This window comes from Narcine bancroftii, chromosome 12 (genome assembly GCF_036971445.1).
Source record: "Narcine bancroftii isolate sNarBan1 chromosome 12, sNarBan1.hap1, whole genome shotgun sequence".
NCBI lineage: Eukaryota > Metazoa > Chordata > Chondrichthyes > Torpediniformes > Narcinidae > Narcine > Narcine bancroftii.
The window spans coordinates 61996381-62013269 of record NC_091480.1 but is presented as its reverse complement, the minus strand read 5'-3'; the positions used below and the strand labels follow the sequence as shown (position 1 = coordinate 62013269).

General features: G+C 40.9%; 1 protein-coding gene across 2 annotated transcripts in view; it reads left to right on the top strand.

Annotated features, from left to right (window-relative positions):
* Positions 1-4273: 4273 nt before the first annotated feature.
* Positions 4274-16889, top strand: part of mob4 (MOB family member 4, phocein) — a 33425-nt gene continuing 20809 nt past the window's right edge. The window contains exon 1 of one of the 2 annotated variants that reach the window (XM_069906349.1): positions 4274-4371. In XM_069906349.1, the coding sequence (XP_069762450.1) occupies positions 4321-4371 (51 nt within the window). In that variant the 5' untranslated portion in view covers positions 4274-4320. Of the gene's footprint in view, positions 4372-4469; positions 4592-16889 lie in introns of those variants that run through there. The other variant, XM_069906348.1, reaches the window with a different exon arrangement.

The window sequence follows — 16889 nt, the reverse complement described above, 5'->3', positions numbered from 1 at the left end:
AATCTGAATAATACCAGTTATTCTCTCTGGGCTAATTTTCCTGGTTCCCTGACTCACTAGATGTCCTAAGTATTTAACTTCGGATTGCACAAATTGTAGTTTGGACTCGCTGACTCTCCGACCTTTCTTCTCTAGAAAATTTAAAAGTGCAACAGTAAAATCTTTAGCTAATTCATAAGTTCTCGCTGTAATTAACAAGTCATCAACGTATTGTATGAGTTGGCAATTTTCTCTCCGAGGAGCCTCATCTAATATCTGTTCTAGGACCTGACCGAATAAATTGGGTGATTCTGTAAAGCCCTGAGGAAGGACAGTCCACCGGTATTGGTTTTTACGGCCAGTAAAGGGGTTTTCCCATTCAAAGGCAAACATGTCTCTGCTCTCTGTAGCTAATGGACAAGTCCAAAATGCATCCTTGAGATCAATGACACTAAACCATTGATTATGGGGATCAATTTTACTCATAATGGTATAGGGGTTAGGTACAACCGGGTGACGGGCAAGAATGAATTTGTTAAGCTCCCTCAAGTCCTGTACTAAGCGGTAGGTGCTGTCTGGTTTTTGAACAGGTAAAATCGGGGTATTAAAGGGAGACATATAGGGTTCGAGTATGCCATCCTGAATCAACTGGTCAATTACGGGCTGTAAACCTTTTCGGCCAGCCATCGGAATCGGGTACTGTTTCTGTCTAACAATTTGTTGAGTATCCTTTAAAGTGACTTGTAGTGGAGGAATGTCGAGGATTCCTCTATTGCCTTTTTCTGCCCATACTCTCGGATTTATAAGTTTTCGATCCTCCTTGCTCAAAACATAGAATTGTACTCCAATGCCTGATTGTAAAGGTCTGGTACCGATAGCCAATTGGTCCTGTAAGTCTCTTCCTAGCAAGCATACTCCGGCTTGGGGAAGTAATAGAAGATCCTCGATTATGATCTTATCTCCCATTTGGATTCTGACCTCTCGCAATACCGGGACTGTAAAGTCTCGTCCTCCCACCCCTGAAACTATAACTGTCCCTTCTATTCTTACCCCCTTGGGTTGGTGTAGAATGCTAGATCAGGCGGCTCCAGAATCGACTAAAAATATCATTTGTCACTGTGGGGTCCTATGCATAAATTAACTAATGGTTCTCCGTGCAGCCCCACGGTGTGTATTGGCTGAGAACCGTGACCCCCCTATTCGTAATCAGCTTCCATCAGGCCATAGGAGCGTGTGTCCATTGCTCGCAGTGGGCATTCCTTTTTAAAGTGTCCTTCCTTTTTACAATGGAAACAAATAAGAGGTCCTGTTTCTCAATCTCTCCCAACGTTTCTAGGGGGCACCCGTCGTCCCCGGAATCCTCCTCTACTCCTCCACCTGCTGGGGTCCTCACTTCCCCACCCGTGGCTCCCCTCACCGCGTACAGAGGTTGGCCCGTAATCCCTACCTTTTTTGTGATGCTCATCTACTATGACTGCTTGCATTAAAATTTTCGCTTTCCCTTTCTGTTTATCTTCCGCCCTCTGGACAAATGCTTTCTGAGCAATCTGTAGTAGCTGGGTAATTCCTTGCTCGTGCCAATTTTCTGTCTTTTGTAATTTTCTTCTGATGTCTGGGGCTGAGTTGGTAACAAAACCCGTTAGAACCAATTGTTCCCCTGCTGGAGATTCTATGTCGAGACCCCCATATTGTTGAATTGCCGTGCGCAATCTATTGAGAAATGCAGAGGGGGTCTCCTCGGGACCTTGGGGAACCTCAAAGGCTTTTTTGAAATTCTGTCCTTTGGGGACAGATTCTCTGATTCCTTTGATCAAATTAATCCTGTATTCTTCCATCAGTGTGCGACCACCACTAGTATTTTTGTCCCAATTAGGTTTTGTGAGGGGAAATTTGGCTTCTCCAGGTATCGCCTCGTGTCCCCCTTGGTGTTCCTTATCCCAGACTCTAATGCCTGCCTGTCGGATCATTCCCCGCTCATCTAAGGTAAACAGAGTCTTAAAGATGGATGTTAATTCCTCCCAAGTATACAGGTTTGGTCCCAAAAATTGGTCTAACTGTTCGGCACATCCCTGGCGATCTTCTATCAGGGAGGTCAATTCTTTCTTAAAGTTACGCACTTCAGTGCTGGTCAGGGGCACATTTACGAACCCAAGACCCTCTCCCACGGGAACCTCCCGCAGGGGTCGCATCCAGCTGGTTTCTGGTTTATTAGATTTGAGTTCCTGCTCCCTGGGAAATGAATCGAAGGGTTCTGCCCTTTCTTCCTGAAGGATCTCACACTGTTCTAAATTACAATGATCTCTCTCTCCTGTCAACGGAGATGGTAATCGAGCGCTTTGTGAGCGAGTCACCATACCACTCCGGTTCTCTTCTTTCTTCTCTAGTGGTGGGGGAGGAGGGGGAGGTGCAGAAGGGTAGGTCATAGGAGGGGAAGGAAAGATAGGAGCCGGCATAGGAGGAACATAAGGTGGAGGGAGGGAATGTAGCACATCCCACCCCTGTGATTCAGGGACAAAAGGTTCCTCCTCTCTCTTATCCCTGAGTTCTTTCTCGTTCAAAACCAGTTGGTCAATCGATCCCTTGAGCCAGCAGGCTGCATATTCCCTGCTCTCAACATTGTCCCTCTGGTTTTGATAGAGCCAGATGTTCAAAGCTTGACACATCCAGTCTTCCTCGGATCCGAACTTTGGCCAGTACACGGAGCTCCCTTTAACCGGGCTTTTAACCCATTCAATACAACAATACCTGACCATTGTCAGTTTGTCTTTCCCACGGGTCCTTCCCGTGCCCCACTCAGATAACATCAACCCAAGCGGGCTGTACGTAGCTATCTGGTTTTCACATCCTTTACCAGGACTCTCTTCCTTGCTACTCATACTTCCCATACTGATAGGCAATTAAAATTCCTCTTACCGGGTTCCAGTAGCAATGTTCTAGCGCGCTTCCTCCCGTCGTTTGTTCTCAATGCCTCTTCTCGGATAACACTCGCTTCTTCCACTGACCAGCCACCCGTCGTCTGTGAGTCCAGCTGAATCAGCTGGGGTGCACCTACTCTCGTCGTCGGGCACTCTGTCAGTGGAGGGAGTGTGATCCCAGACGAGCCCCCATTTGTTAGAAACAGAATTACCTTTAAAGAAATTGCTCGAGACAAAAATTGAGAACAAAGAACATTTATTATAACAACAATGCAAAGTTGGGTGCTTCCCCTTACCCTGAGAATACACACATACACTGGGGCTCACCCAAGTTTTATACAGTAAATTTCAGTATCAGAATACCCTCCCCCTTACATTCTTCTGCCCCCTGGATGGGTTTGGCATAGGCAATCCTTCCTGCCTACGTGCAGTTTCAGTATACTTGGAGGACCAGGGGGGGTATCCTGTCGGTGTCCCTTCATGTTATTGTCCTTATTCACACCTTCCTGATTCTCGGAGCTACAGTCTCTTGGTATGCAGAGTTGGCTCATCCTGTCTAGGGTTGACTAATTTAATATGTATAACTTTGTAAATCTGTGTAAGGTTAACTAATTAGATATGTAGAACTTGGTACTTCTGTCTAGGGCTAGGAGACCCTTATCTGATCCAGACTACCTCAACTTCCTACATTCTATTGTTCCTTACCACTCCTTATCTTAGTCTTATGGTGGCTCATTGATCTTGTCACAAAGACTAGAAGATTCTTATGGTAATCGTGCTGACTCTGCTTTCCTGCATCCTAATTCCCAAGCTCATCCTGTTTGTACTGGTTACAGCCATTAACTGATGTATGAATTTTAGTTTCCTTCATGTTCATAATTTTAGATCAGTTTTCCCATCTCTCACAGAGGTGACATCAGAGGTGTATGAGATTATGAAGGGTGTAGGTAGAGTGGACAGACAGCATCCTTTTATTCCCCAGTACCAGAGGATACCTATTTATAGTAAGGGGAGGGAAGTTAAGGAGAGATATCAGGAGTAAGCTTTTGTTTGACACAGAGAGTGCTGGGTGCCTGGAATGCAATGTGGAGGCGGTGGAGGCTGCTACAATATGAACATTTAAAAGAATCTTAGACAGGCACATGGATGTAAGAAAAATGGAGCGATATGGGTGTGAAGTGGGGAAGGTTTTCATTATTGTTGAGTAGCTTTACGAAGGTTAGTACAATGTCATGGGCCAAAGGGCCTGTATTGGATGCTTATTAACATTTGGGGACATAACAATGTACACAGATACATCTTCCTGCCCATCGCTGCACTTTCCTTCAAGACCATCTAATTTATTCTTTGCCGATATCATTTTGAGCCGGAAGGGGCAGCGCCTTTAATTACATCCGGGTTCTCGTTAAGCGGCGCTTCGCTGAAGATGGCGGCCACTGTTCTCCTGAGGAGAAACAGACCGGGAACGAAAGGCCAGGTGAGAGGCTGACGAATGACGGCTGTCGATGGCCGAAATCCGCGCTTGGGTCCAGGTGTGCAGAGGCTAAACTGGCTGCTGTGACCGTGGGCTCGGTTACGGACGAGGGCGACAGACTGAGCTGATGGCGGCTGCCGCAAGCCTGGCCTCCCATGTCTGCGCCCGTTCACCGTCTCTCCTCATTGGTCGCTTTGGCGACGAGGTGCCTGCTGATTGGATGGTAACGCTGTACATCACTAACGTCGCCTATTTCCCCCTTTCATCACACCTCTGCCCCCTTGGATCGGCCTCACCCGTCCCGCCTCAGGGACCCCCCCTCATCCGTCCCATCACATCCCAGGGACCCGTCCCACCGCAGGGGCACCCTCACCCTTCTCACCTCACCACAGAAGCCACCTACCCCAGGGATACAATCCCCCATCTCATCCCAGGGGCTCCTCATCCTCATTCTACCCTAGGGACCCCCTCACGCCCACCCCCGCATCCCCCAACCCCTCACAAGAAGCCGAATATAGGGTATAAAAGTAATAAGGTAGAAGGGCTAAAGTGCCTGTACTTGAATGCAAAAAGCATCAGGAATAAGGGTGTTGAACTGATAGCTTGTATATACATACGTGGAACAGGAACCTGACTGGCACCAGGGCAGGAATGGATTCTGAATATTCCTAGATTTCAGTGTTTTAAAAAGGATCAAAATGGGGAGAAGGGGAGGAGAGCTGGTATTGATATTGAGTAATGAGGCATTGAACAAATATTTTGTGTCAGTCTTCACGGTGGAAGTCACGTCCAGCATGCCAAAGAGTTGTGATAGGGATGCAAAGGGAGGTTAGGGCCTCGATTAAATAATTGTTACAAAAGAGATAGTGATAGGCAAACTAATGGGATTGAAAGCAGACAAATCCCCTGGTACTGAGGGAAATGGCGGGAGTTATAGTTGATGTGTTGGTAGTCATTTACCAAAATTCTCTGGATTCTGGGCGGCAGATTGGAAGACAGCAAATATCACCACTTTTTAAAAAGGGATGTAGGCAGAAGATGGTTAACTATCGGCTAGTTAGCTTGACATCTGTAGTCAGGAAAATGCTTGAAGGTGTCATTAAGGATGAAATAGCGAGTCATTTAGAATGAAGGGGTTCCATCAAGTAGACACAGCATTGATTCAGAAAGGGTAGGTCTTGTTGGACAAACTTGCTGGAGTTCTTTGAGGATATAATGGGTGCAGTAGATAGAGGGGAACAGATTGATGTATATTAGGATTTACAGAAGGCGTTTGATAAGAACCGCACAAGAGACTCATCAATAAGATACAAATGAGGAGGAGTCATGTGATGGAGTAGTGGCCGGTCGGGGAACTCCAGCCCTCTCCAGAAAAGTTTAAAAAAAAGATAGAGAAAAAGCAAAGGCACAAACATAAAAACCAAAACAAAGTGAAAGTAAAAGTGTGGAGAAAATGGCAGCGAAGAAAGAAAAGCCAAAAACAACAGGAAGAAAAGAAGAAGGAAAGACGTCAGAAGAAGAAGGTGAAGGCCTTACCTGTAAGAGGAGGCCCGCCGTGGAGAGAGAAACCGGCTCCCTGAGGTCAGTCGAAGCCCTGAACTCGGGACTACAAAAATGGCTCACGGAGCCAAACAAAAGTGCGCAACCGCGCATGCGCGATATGCAAGACAAAAATAACACGGACAGGAGGGGGGACCAGCTGAGGAGTCGATCTCCACAGCTGAAACAGACAACTACAACACAACAGCAAGAGGAAAACATAGAAAATAACGAGAGCAAGAAAGGAGTAAAAATAAGAAATCAAAGAAACAACAGATGACCAACCCAGAGGAAGAAGACCAACATCAAGACACTTCTAATAAAAATAAGAAGACCAAAAATACCCAACAAAATAAAACAAACAACCCAACAAGAAAACCAGAAGAGACAGAGGTAAAGGACACAGATCCTGGAGTGGACTCAAAAGAAGAAGAGGAAGAACACAGAGAAATGGAAGATGAAGGGAAGGGCAAGTACATGGATATTTTTTTTAAAGAATATAATGAAACAGTAAAAGAATGGCAGTCACAAGAATTCAGTGAAATAAAAAGAAGAATAAAAAGTGAATAGATTAGAGATGATCACGTCAGATATAGGAAAAAGAGTAGACAAGGTGGAAGATCGAAAAACAGCCATAGAAATGGAAGTAGATGACTTAAAAAAGAAATTAGAAGAATCTGATTAAAAAAAAGTTAAAGAGATACAAGAGCTGTTAGCTCAGAAGATAGATATAATGGAAAATTATAATAGAAGAAACAATATAAAGATAGTGGGCCTTAAGGAAGATGAAGAAGGCAAAAATATGAAAGAATTTATAAAAGAATGGATCCCCAGGGTCCTAGGAAGACCAGAATTACAGGAAGAAATGGAAATAGAATGAGCACACAGAACATTAGCCCCTAAACCATATCCACAACAAAAACCAAGATCCATTCTAGTAAAATTCCTAAGATATACAACAAGAGAAAATATATTGGAGAAGGCAATGAAGAAAATAAGAGAAGACAAAAAACCACTGGAATACAAGGGTCAAAAAATTTGTTACTATCCAAATATAAGTTTTGAACACCTGAAGAAGAGGCAGGAGTTTAATGCAGCAAAAACGACCCTATGGAAAAAAGGTTATAAATTTATGTTAAAATACCCAGCAGTACTTAAACTAGTTATTCCGGGGCAGCAAAACAGACTATTCTCGGATCCGGAAGAAGCACAAAAATTTGCAGAACAACTACAAAACAGACAGAGAGATGAAGAGATGTAACAAGAACAAAAATGACCACAAACTATATGTATGTGTGTATGTAGGTATATATATATATATATATATATATATATATGGATGTTGAGGATGGAGCGGAGATAAGGCAAAGGAGGAAAAACTCAACACCCAACCCCAACCAACCAATTTTCCCCTGCAGCCGCTGCAACCGTGTCTGCCTGTCCCGCATCGGACTTGTCAGCCACAAACGAGCCTGCAGCTGACGTGGACTTTTTACCCCCTCCATAAATCTTCGTCCGCGAAGCCAAGCCAAAGAAGAAGATATGTGTGTATGTATATATATATATAAAAAATAGAGTATAGGTAAGAACTAAGAAGGGAAAGAAAGGGAAGAAAGGAAGTAAGGAGGGAATTAAGAGAGTGACCTTTGTTAAATATGAAGATTAAAATCTTTTCTGGGGGGGTCGGCTGGGTGGGGAAGAATTACAGTCACTGCGAAATCAGTTTACGCTTGCGAGTGAATTCGCAAATCCAAATGGAGAGGGGAGATGTGGTTGCCCGACAAGGGACAAAGGGCAACTCAGGAAGGGGAGGGACTATTGGTGTTAAAGGAATTTTAGATATGAGAATAGTGGAAATATTTTATGTTTTAGAAATGTTGTCTTATAATGTGTTCAAAAAAAAAAGCAGAAATGGATAAGAAGGAAAGGTGATGATGAGGAAACGGAAAGGAAAGATAAGCAAAGTATGAAATGGCTATGTTGAACTATATGACTTTAAATATTAATGGAATACATAACCAAATCAAAAGGAAGAAACTGTTAAGTTTACTGAAAAAAGAAAAAAAATTGATATAGCATTCGTACAAGAAACACATCTAACTGAAGTGGAACACAAGAAATTAAAGAGAGATTGGATAGGACATGTAACAGCAGCATCATATAATTCAAAAGCCAGAGGAGTAACTATATTAATCAATAAAAATGTACCAATCAAAATAGAATAGGAAATAATAGATCCAACAGGGAGATATGTAATGATAAAATGTCAGATATATTCAGAATTTTGGAATTTACTCAATGTATATTCACCTAATGAAGAAGATCAAAAATTTATGCAAGATATCTTTTTGAAGATAGCAGATACGCAAGGGAACATACTAATAGGAGGGGATTTTAACCTTAATTTGGATTCAAACATGGATAAAACTGAAAAAAAAAACTAACAGAAAGAACAAAGTAACCAAATTTATAATTAAATCGATGCAAGAAATGCAACTTTTGGATATATGGAGGAAACAACACCCAAAGGAAAAGGAGTATTCATATTATTCGGGCAGACATAAAACATATTCAAGGATAGACCTATTCCTGTTATCAGCGCACATTCAAAGGAGAGTTAGGAAAACGGAATATAAAGCTAGACTGTTATCGGACCACTCACCCCTATTATTTGCAATAGAACTAGAGGACATCCCACCAAGAATGTATAGATAGAGGTTAAACTCCATGCTACTTAAAAGACAGGATTTTAGAGAATTCATTGAACGACAAATTAAAATGTACTTTGAAATAAATACGGAATCAGTGAAAGATAAGTTTATACTATGGGACGCAATGAAAGCGTTCATTAGAGGGCAAATAATAAGTTATGTAACCAAGATGAAGAAGGACTACAATCAGGAAACAGCAGTTGGAAAGGGAAATAGTAAATATAGAAAAAGAATTAGCAATAAAGGAAGATACAACTAAAACAAGAGAATTGGCAGACAAAAAAATAAAATATGAAACACTACAAACATATAAGGTGGAGAAGAACATAATGAAGACAAAACAGAAATATTATGAACTAGGAGAAAAAACACACAAAATTCGAGCGTGGCTGCTTAAGACAGAACAAACTAAAAGAATGGTATTGGCATTAAGGAAAAAGGACAAGCAAATTACATATAATCCAACGGAGATCAATGAAAACTTCAGGGAATTCTACGATCAACTATATCAAACTGAAAACGAAGGGAAAGAAAACAAAATAGATGAATTTCTAACTAAAATTGAACTACCGAAATTACAAAGAGAGGAGCAAAATAAATTAATAAAACCATTTGAAATAGAAGAATTACAGGAGATAAAAAAAAACTACCGAACAATAAAACACCAGGAGAGGATAGATTCCCAATAGAATTCTATAAAACATTTAAAGATTTATTAATTCCTCCCCTCCTGGAAGTAATCAACCAGATAGATAAAACACAAAGCTTACCAGATTCATGCAAAACAGCAATAATTACAGTAATACCAAAGACAGGAAAAGAATCACTCGCACCAGCGTCATATAGACCAATATCTTCACTAAACACAGATTATAAGATAATAGCTAAACTATTAGCAAACAGATTAGCCGACTATGTACCAAAAATAGTAAATCTAGACCAAACTGGATTTATTAAAAAAAGACGAACAACAGACAATATCTGTAAATTTATTAACTTAATTCATGCAGTAGAAGGAAATAAAACTCCAAAAGTCGCGGTTGCTTTAGACGCAGAGAAGGCCTTTGACAGAGTAGAATGGAATTATTTATTCAAAGTACTACAAAAATTCAGCTTACCAGAGAAATATATTAATTGGATTAAAGCATTATATAAGGGACCATTGGTGAAAGTGACAGTAAATGGATATATATCAAAACAATTTAAATTAAGCAGATCAACAAGGCAGGGATGTCCACTATCTCCCTCACTGTTCACGTTAGCTATAGAACATTAGCAGAACTGATAAGAACAGAAAATAAAATAAAAGGGATAAAAATAAAAGAGAAGGAATATAAAATCAGTTTATTTGCCGATGATGTTATAATAAACTTAACAGAACCAGAAATATCAATAAAAGAATTACATGGGAAATTGAAGAAATATGGAGAAGTGTCGGGGTACAAGATCAACGCAAATAAAAGTGAAGCAATGCCAATGAATAATGCGGATTTCTCAAAATTTAAGTAGGAATTACCATTCAGATGGCAAACACAAGCAATGCGATACCTAGGTATACAAATAAATAAAAACCTCGGCCATCAATATAAACTCAATTATTATCCCCTAATGAAAAAATTACAGGACGACTTAGAGCATTGGAAAGACTTACCAGTAACACTAATAGGAAGGATAAACTGTATTAAAATGAACATTTTCCTAAGGATACAATACCTATTTCAGACATTGCCAATACACTTGACATAGAAATTCTTCAAGGAGTTAAAGAAAATAATAAGGAAATTTCTATGGAAAGGGGGGAAACCGAGGATAGCACTAGATAAATTAACATAATGGTATAAACAAGGAGGCTTACAACTGCCAAACTTTAAAAATTATTATAGAGCCGCACAATTAAGATACCTATCAGATTTTTATCAAACAAGGAAAAAGCCAGATTGGACTAGATTAGAACTAGATAAAATAGGGGAGAAGATACCCAAACATATATTATATAAATGGGATGAAAAATTGGTACAACGTAAGAATTCTCCAGTATTACATCATCTGCTCAATATTTGGAAGAAGATTCATGTAGAAAGGAATAAAACAAATTACCAACTACCAAAACTAATACTGACGCAAAATCAGCTAATCCCTTTTACAATAGATGACCTTTCCTTTGGAGAATGGGAGAGAAAAGGGATGAAAAGAATAGAAAATTGCTTTTCGGGAAATAAATTATTATCCTTTGAACAAATGAAGGATAAATATAACATAACTCACGATACAATGTTTGCATACTACCAACTGAAAAGCTACTTGAAGGACAAATTGGGAAACAGTCTGAGGTTACCAGAAGGAAGCAATTTTGAATATGTGATTACAGACACAATGATAATCAAAAAATTTGTAACAAACATGTACATCAAACTGCAAGAAAAGGAGAACGAGGAAACAAATGGTAAAACTAAACAAAAATGGGAACAAGATCTAAACATAAAGATAAAGAATGAAACATGGGAGAAGCTATGCTCCGGAACTATGAGAAATACAATAAACACGAGGTTACGTATGATACAATATAACTGGATACACAGGCTGTATATTACACCTCAAAAGTTAAATAAATGGGACCCAACAGTATCAGACAGATGTTTTCGCTGTAAAAAGGAAACGGGAACAACAATTCATGCAATTTGGACATGTGAGAAAGTGGAAAAATTTTGGGAAGATCTAAACCAGATATTAAATAAAATCACAAAAAGCAATATACCAAAAAACCCAGAAATCTTCCTCCTAAGTAATATAAGAAAGAAAGAATTTGGACTCGATTTGGATGGAGCACAAAAAAGATTTGTTATGATAGCCCTAGCTGGAGCAAAAAAATGTATTATGTCAGCCTGGAAATTAGAAGATAACTTGAGAATACAACAATGGTACATAGAAATGAATAAATGTATTCCATTAGAAAAAATAACATCTCTTCTTTGGCTTGGCTTCGCGGACGAAGATTTATGGAGGGGGTAAAAGTCCACGTCAGCTGCAGGCTCGTTTGTGGCTGACAAGTCCGATGCGGGACAGGCAGACACGGTTGCAGCGGCTGCAGGGGAAAATTGGTTGGTTGGGGTTGGGTGTTGGGTTTTTCCTCCTTTGCCTTTTGTCAGTGAGGTGGGCTCTGTGGTCTTCTTCAAAGGAGGTTGCTGCCCGCCAAACTGTGAGGTGCCAAGATGCACGGTTTGAGGCGATATCAGCCCACTGGCGGTGGTCAATGGTATTCCATTAGAAAAAATAACATATAATTTAAGAAATAACTTTATTACAATATTCGAACAAATATGGGAGCCATATATGAAACACAATAGAGAAATCCTACCGTGGACATCTACCACCTAAAATGACAGAAGGAGAAGATAATGAAAAGAACTGACTCAGTGGAATTTCTTGTTTATTTTTATTAAGTGACAACATTGTTTAACGGGTTTGATGTATCTTATAGATTGAACTTGAAATAAATGGGAAAGGGAGTGAGGGAGGTAGGGAAAGGAGGGGGGGAAAGGGGGAGAAAACGACACAGTATATATTTAAGAAGAAAAATGTCTATGTATCTTGGTCTATATGGTTTATAGTGTGAAAAATAAAAAAAATTAATAAGATACAAATGAATGGAGTCGGCGGAAGTATATTGACATGGATTGAGGATTGGTTAACTGACAAAATACAGAGAGTAGGGATAAATGGGCAGACATTGGGAAGTGGGGAGCCACAGGGGTCGGTGCTGAGCCCACAGCTGTTCACCATTTACATTGATGATTTGGAAGAGGGGACAGAGTGTAGTGTAGCCAAATTTGTGGATGATACTAAATTGAGTGGAAAAACAAATTTTACAGAGGATGTGGAGAGGTTGTAGAAGGATATAATTAAGTTAGGTGAGTGGGCAAAGGTCTGGCAGATGGAGTACAACATTAGTAAATGTGAGGTCATCCACTTTGGTAGAAAAAAAATAGAAGAGCAGATTATTATTTAAATGGTGAAAAACTGCAGCATGTTGTAGTGCAGAAGGACTTGTGCATGAATTGTAAAAAGTTGGGTTGCAGGTACAACAGGTTATTAAGAAGGCAAATGGAATTTTGGCCTTCATCGCTAGAGGAATTGAATTCAAGAGCAGGGAGGACATACTGCAACTGTACAAGGTACTGGTGAGGCTGCACCTTGAGTACTGTGTGCAGTTCTAGCCTTCTAACTTGAGGAAGGGTAGACTGACCTTGGAGGCAGCCCAGAGGAGGTTCGCCAGGTTGATCCCGGAGAGGAGGGGGTTGACCTACGATGAGCGACTAAATCGTTTGGGATTTGCTCACTTGAATTCAGAAGATTGAGAGGAGATCTTATAGAAACATAAAATTATGAAAGGAATAGATAAGATACAGACAGGAAAATTGTTTTCAATGGGAGGTGAGATTAGATCTATGGGACACAGCCTCACGATTCAGGGGAGTAGATTTAAGACAGAGATAAGGAAAAATTGTTTTTACCAGAGAGTAGTGAATCTGTGGAATTCTCTGCCCAGGGACACAGTTGAGGTGACTTCATTAAATATATTTAAGGTTCAGTTAGATTTTTACGTTAAAAAAAAATTGAGGGATATGGGGAAAAGGCAGGTAGGTGGAGTTGGGCCATGATCTTATTGAATGGTGGAGCAGGCTCGATGGGCCGGATGGCCTACTTCTGCTCCTATTTCTTATGTTATTACTGGTAAGGGATACTATTAGAGCTGCAGAAAGGGTGGATAATGTATCAGGATCCTCTTGAGTCAGTATGGGTGGAAGTTAGGAACAGGAAGGAAACAGTTACTCTATTGGGAGTATTCTGTAGGCCCCACCGGTAGCAGCAGGGATAACAAGGAGCAGATGGAGAGGCACATTTTGGAAAGGTGCAAAAATAACAGGGTTGTTATCATAGGTAACTTCAACTTCCCTAATATTGACTGGCACCTGCTTCGTGCCAAAGGTTTAGATAGGACAGAGTTTGTTAAGTGTGTCCAGGATGTTGACCGGCCAACTAGGGGAATGCCATATTAGATCTAGTATTTGGAAATGAACTGGGTCAGCCACAGATCTCTCAGTGGATGAACATTTGGGGGACAGTAACAACCGCTCCCTGGCCTTCAACATTGTCATGGACAAGGAGAGAGTCAAAGAGAGCAGGAAAATATTTAATTGGGGAAGGGCAAACTATGAGGCTATAAGGCTAGATCTTGCAGATGTGAATTAGGATGACATTTTTGCAGGGAAATGTACTCTGGAGATCTTTTGCAGGATGTTAGGGATAAAATTGCCCTGGTGAGGCAGAGAAAGGACGGTAGGGTGAAGGAACCATGGGGTTGATTAGAGATGTGGAAAATCTAGTCAGGTGGAAGAAGGCAGCACACATGAGGTTTAGGCAGCAAGGATCAGATATGTCACTTGAAGAATATCGGGTAGCAAGAAAGGAGCTTAAGAGGGGACTGTGGAGAACAAGAAGGGGACATGAGAAGGCTTTGGCGAGTAGAGCTAAGAAAAACCCCAAGGCATTCTTCACATGTGAAGAACAGAAGGATGACAGGGGTGAAGGTAGGACCAATTAGAGATAAAGGTGGGAAGATGTGCCTGGAGGCTGTGGAAGTGGGTGAGGTCCTCAATTAATACTCTTCAGTATTCACCAAGAAGAAGGGCCTTGAAGACGGTGAGGTCATTATGGGTGGGGTAAATATTCTAGAGCATGTTGATATTAAGAGGGAGAATGTGTGGGAGCAGATAAAATTCATTAGGACAGACAATTCCCTGGGGCCTGACGGAATATTCCCCAGGCTGCTCCACAAGGTGAGGGAGGAGATTTGTGTCCTCGTTATCCATGGGAATGGTACTAGAGGATAAGTATGACAAATGTCCCCTTGTTCAAAAAAGGTCGTGGGGAAAGTCTAGGTAATTTATAGACCAGTGAGCCCTATGTCTGTGGTGGGCAAACTGTTGAAAGGATCCTTAGAGATAGGATCTGTGGGCATTTAGAGAATCATGGTCTGATCAGGAACAGTCAGCATGGCTTTGTGAAGGGCAGATCATGTCTCACAAGACATATTGATGAGGGTAGTGCGGTGGATGTGGTCTTCATGGATTTTAGTAAGGCATTTGACAAGGTTCCATATGGTAGGCTTATTCAGAAAGTCAGAAGCCATGGGATATGGGAAAGTTTGGCTAAGTGGATTCAGAATTGGCTTACCTGTAGACAGCAGAGGGTTGTGGTGGAGGGAATACATACGGATTGGAAGGTTGTGTCTTATTTTTTTTAATTGATGGATGAGGGGGTAGAAGGGTGGATTGTCAAGTTTGCAGATGACACAAAGGTGGGTGGTGTTATGGATAGTGTGGAAGATTGTAGAAGATTGCAGAGGGACATTGATAGGCTGCAGAACTGGGCTGAGAAGTGGCAGATGGAGTTCAATATGGAGAAGTGTGAGGTGGCACACTTTGGAAGGACAAACTCCAAGGCAGAGTACAAAGTTATTGGCAGGATTCTTGGTTGTATGGAAGAGCAGAGGGATTTGGGGGTCCATGTCCACAGATCCCTGAAAGTTGCCTCACAGGAAGACATGGTAGTTAAGAAAGCTATTGGGAGAGGAGTCATGTGATGGAGTAGTGGCCAGTAGGGGAATACCAGCCCTCTCCAGAAAAGAAGAAATAAAGTGAAGAAAATACAAAGTTCAAGAAATACAAAACATAACAAATAAAAGATAAAGTTGTAGAGAAAAGAAAGAAAATGGCACCCAAGAAGGAAAAAGTAAAAACAATGGGAAAAAAAGAAGAAAAGACGCCGGAAGAGACAGGACAAGGCCTTACCTGCATGGAGAAACAGGGAGTCGTCGTGGAGAAGAGAGCCCGTTCTCCGAGGTTGGTGACGACCCCGCGGAGTCGCGACCCCCCCGACCGCTAGACTACAAAAATATCTCTCTGAGCCAAACAAAAGTGCGCAGTGCGCTTACTAAGGAGAAGGAGAACACCGACGGGATGGTGGCTCACCCGAGGAGCGGGCAAACACAATGTGACCAGCTGAGGGATGCCTGACACCAGGACTCTCAGCTGGAAGAAGAGGAAAGTGACAGGAAAGGGAGTGAAAGGAAAGAAGAGCAGCAGCAGGAGGCCCAACAGATGCCAGCCCAGAAGAAGAGGACCAACAGCAAGAAGCCAAACAAGAAGAAGCACAGCAAAATGAGACAAGCAACTCATTAGGAAAGTCAGAAGAGACACAGATACAAGAAAGAGAAGAAAAAGTAACAAACACAGGTACGGACACAGAAGAAGAGGAAAAAGAAGACCAAGATCTGCACAGAAAAATAGAAGGTAAAATAGATGGACAGAATATAGATAAAGTTTTTTTTCAAGAACAAATGAGAGCATTAAAAGAATGGTTGACATTAGAATTTAGTGAAATTAAAAGAAAAATGAGAAGTACAGAAGATAAAGTGAATAGATTAGAGCTGGTCATGACAGAAATAGAGAAAAGATTAGAAAATGTGGAAGAACGAGAAACGGCTGGAGAAATGGAAGTGAATGACTTAAGAAGAAAATTGGAAGAAAGTGATAAAAAAATTTAAAAGAGTCACCAGAGTTATTAGCTCACAAAATTGATATGTTGGAAAATTATAGTAGGCAAAACAACATAAAAACAGTGGGTCTAAAGGAAGATGAAGAAGACACAGATAGGAAGGAATTTATAAAAGAATGGATCCCAAAGGTCCTGGGAATGACAGAAATACAGAAAGGAATGGAAATAGAAAGGGCACACAGAACACTAGCTCCGAAACCACAGACACATCAAAAACCAAGATCCATTTTAGTAAAATTTTTGAGATATACAAGAAGAGAAAATATACTGGAGCGGGCAAGGAATAAAATTAGAGAAGACAATAAATATTGGAATACAAGGGTCAAAAAATATTTTTTTACCCAGACATAAGTTTTGAACTCATAAAGAAGAGGAAGGAGTTTTATACAGCAAAATCGATCCTATGGAAAAAAAGGTTATAAATTTATGTTAAGACATCCAGCTGTGCTTAAAATATTTATCCTTGGGGAGCAAAACAGACTGTTCTCGGATCCGGAGGAAGCACGAGAATTTGCAGAACACCTGCAGGTCAGAAGGAGAGATGAAGAATTGTAACAAGAATAAAGAATGGCGATAAAATATATATGTAAAGATGTAAAAATAATGTATATGTAAGAACTAAAGAAGGGAAAGAGAAGGGAAGAAAGGAAGTAA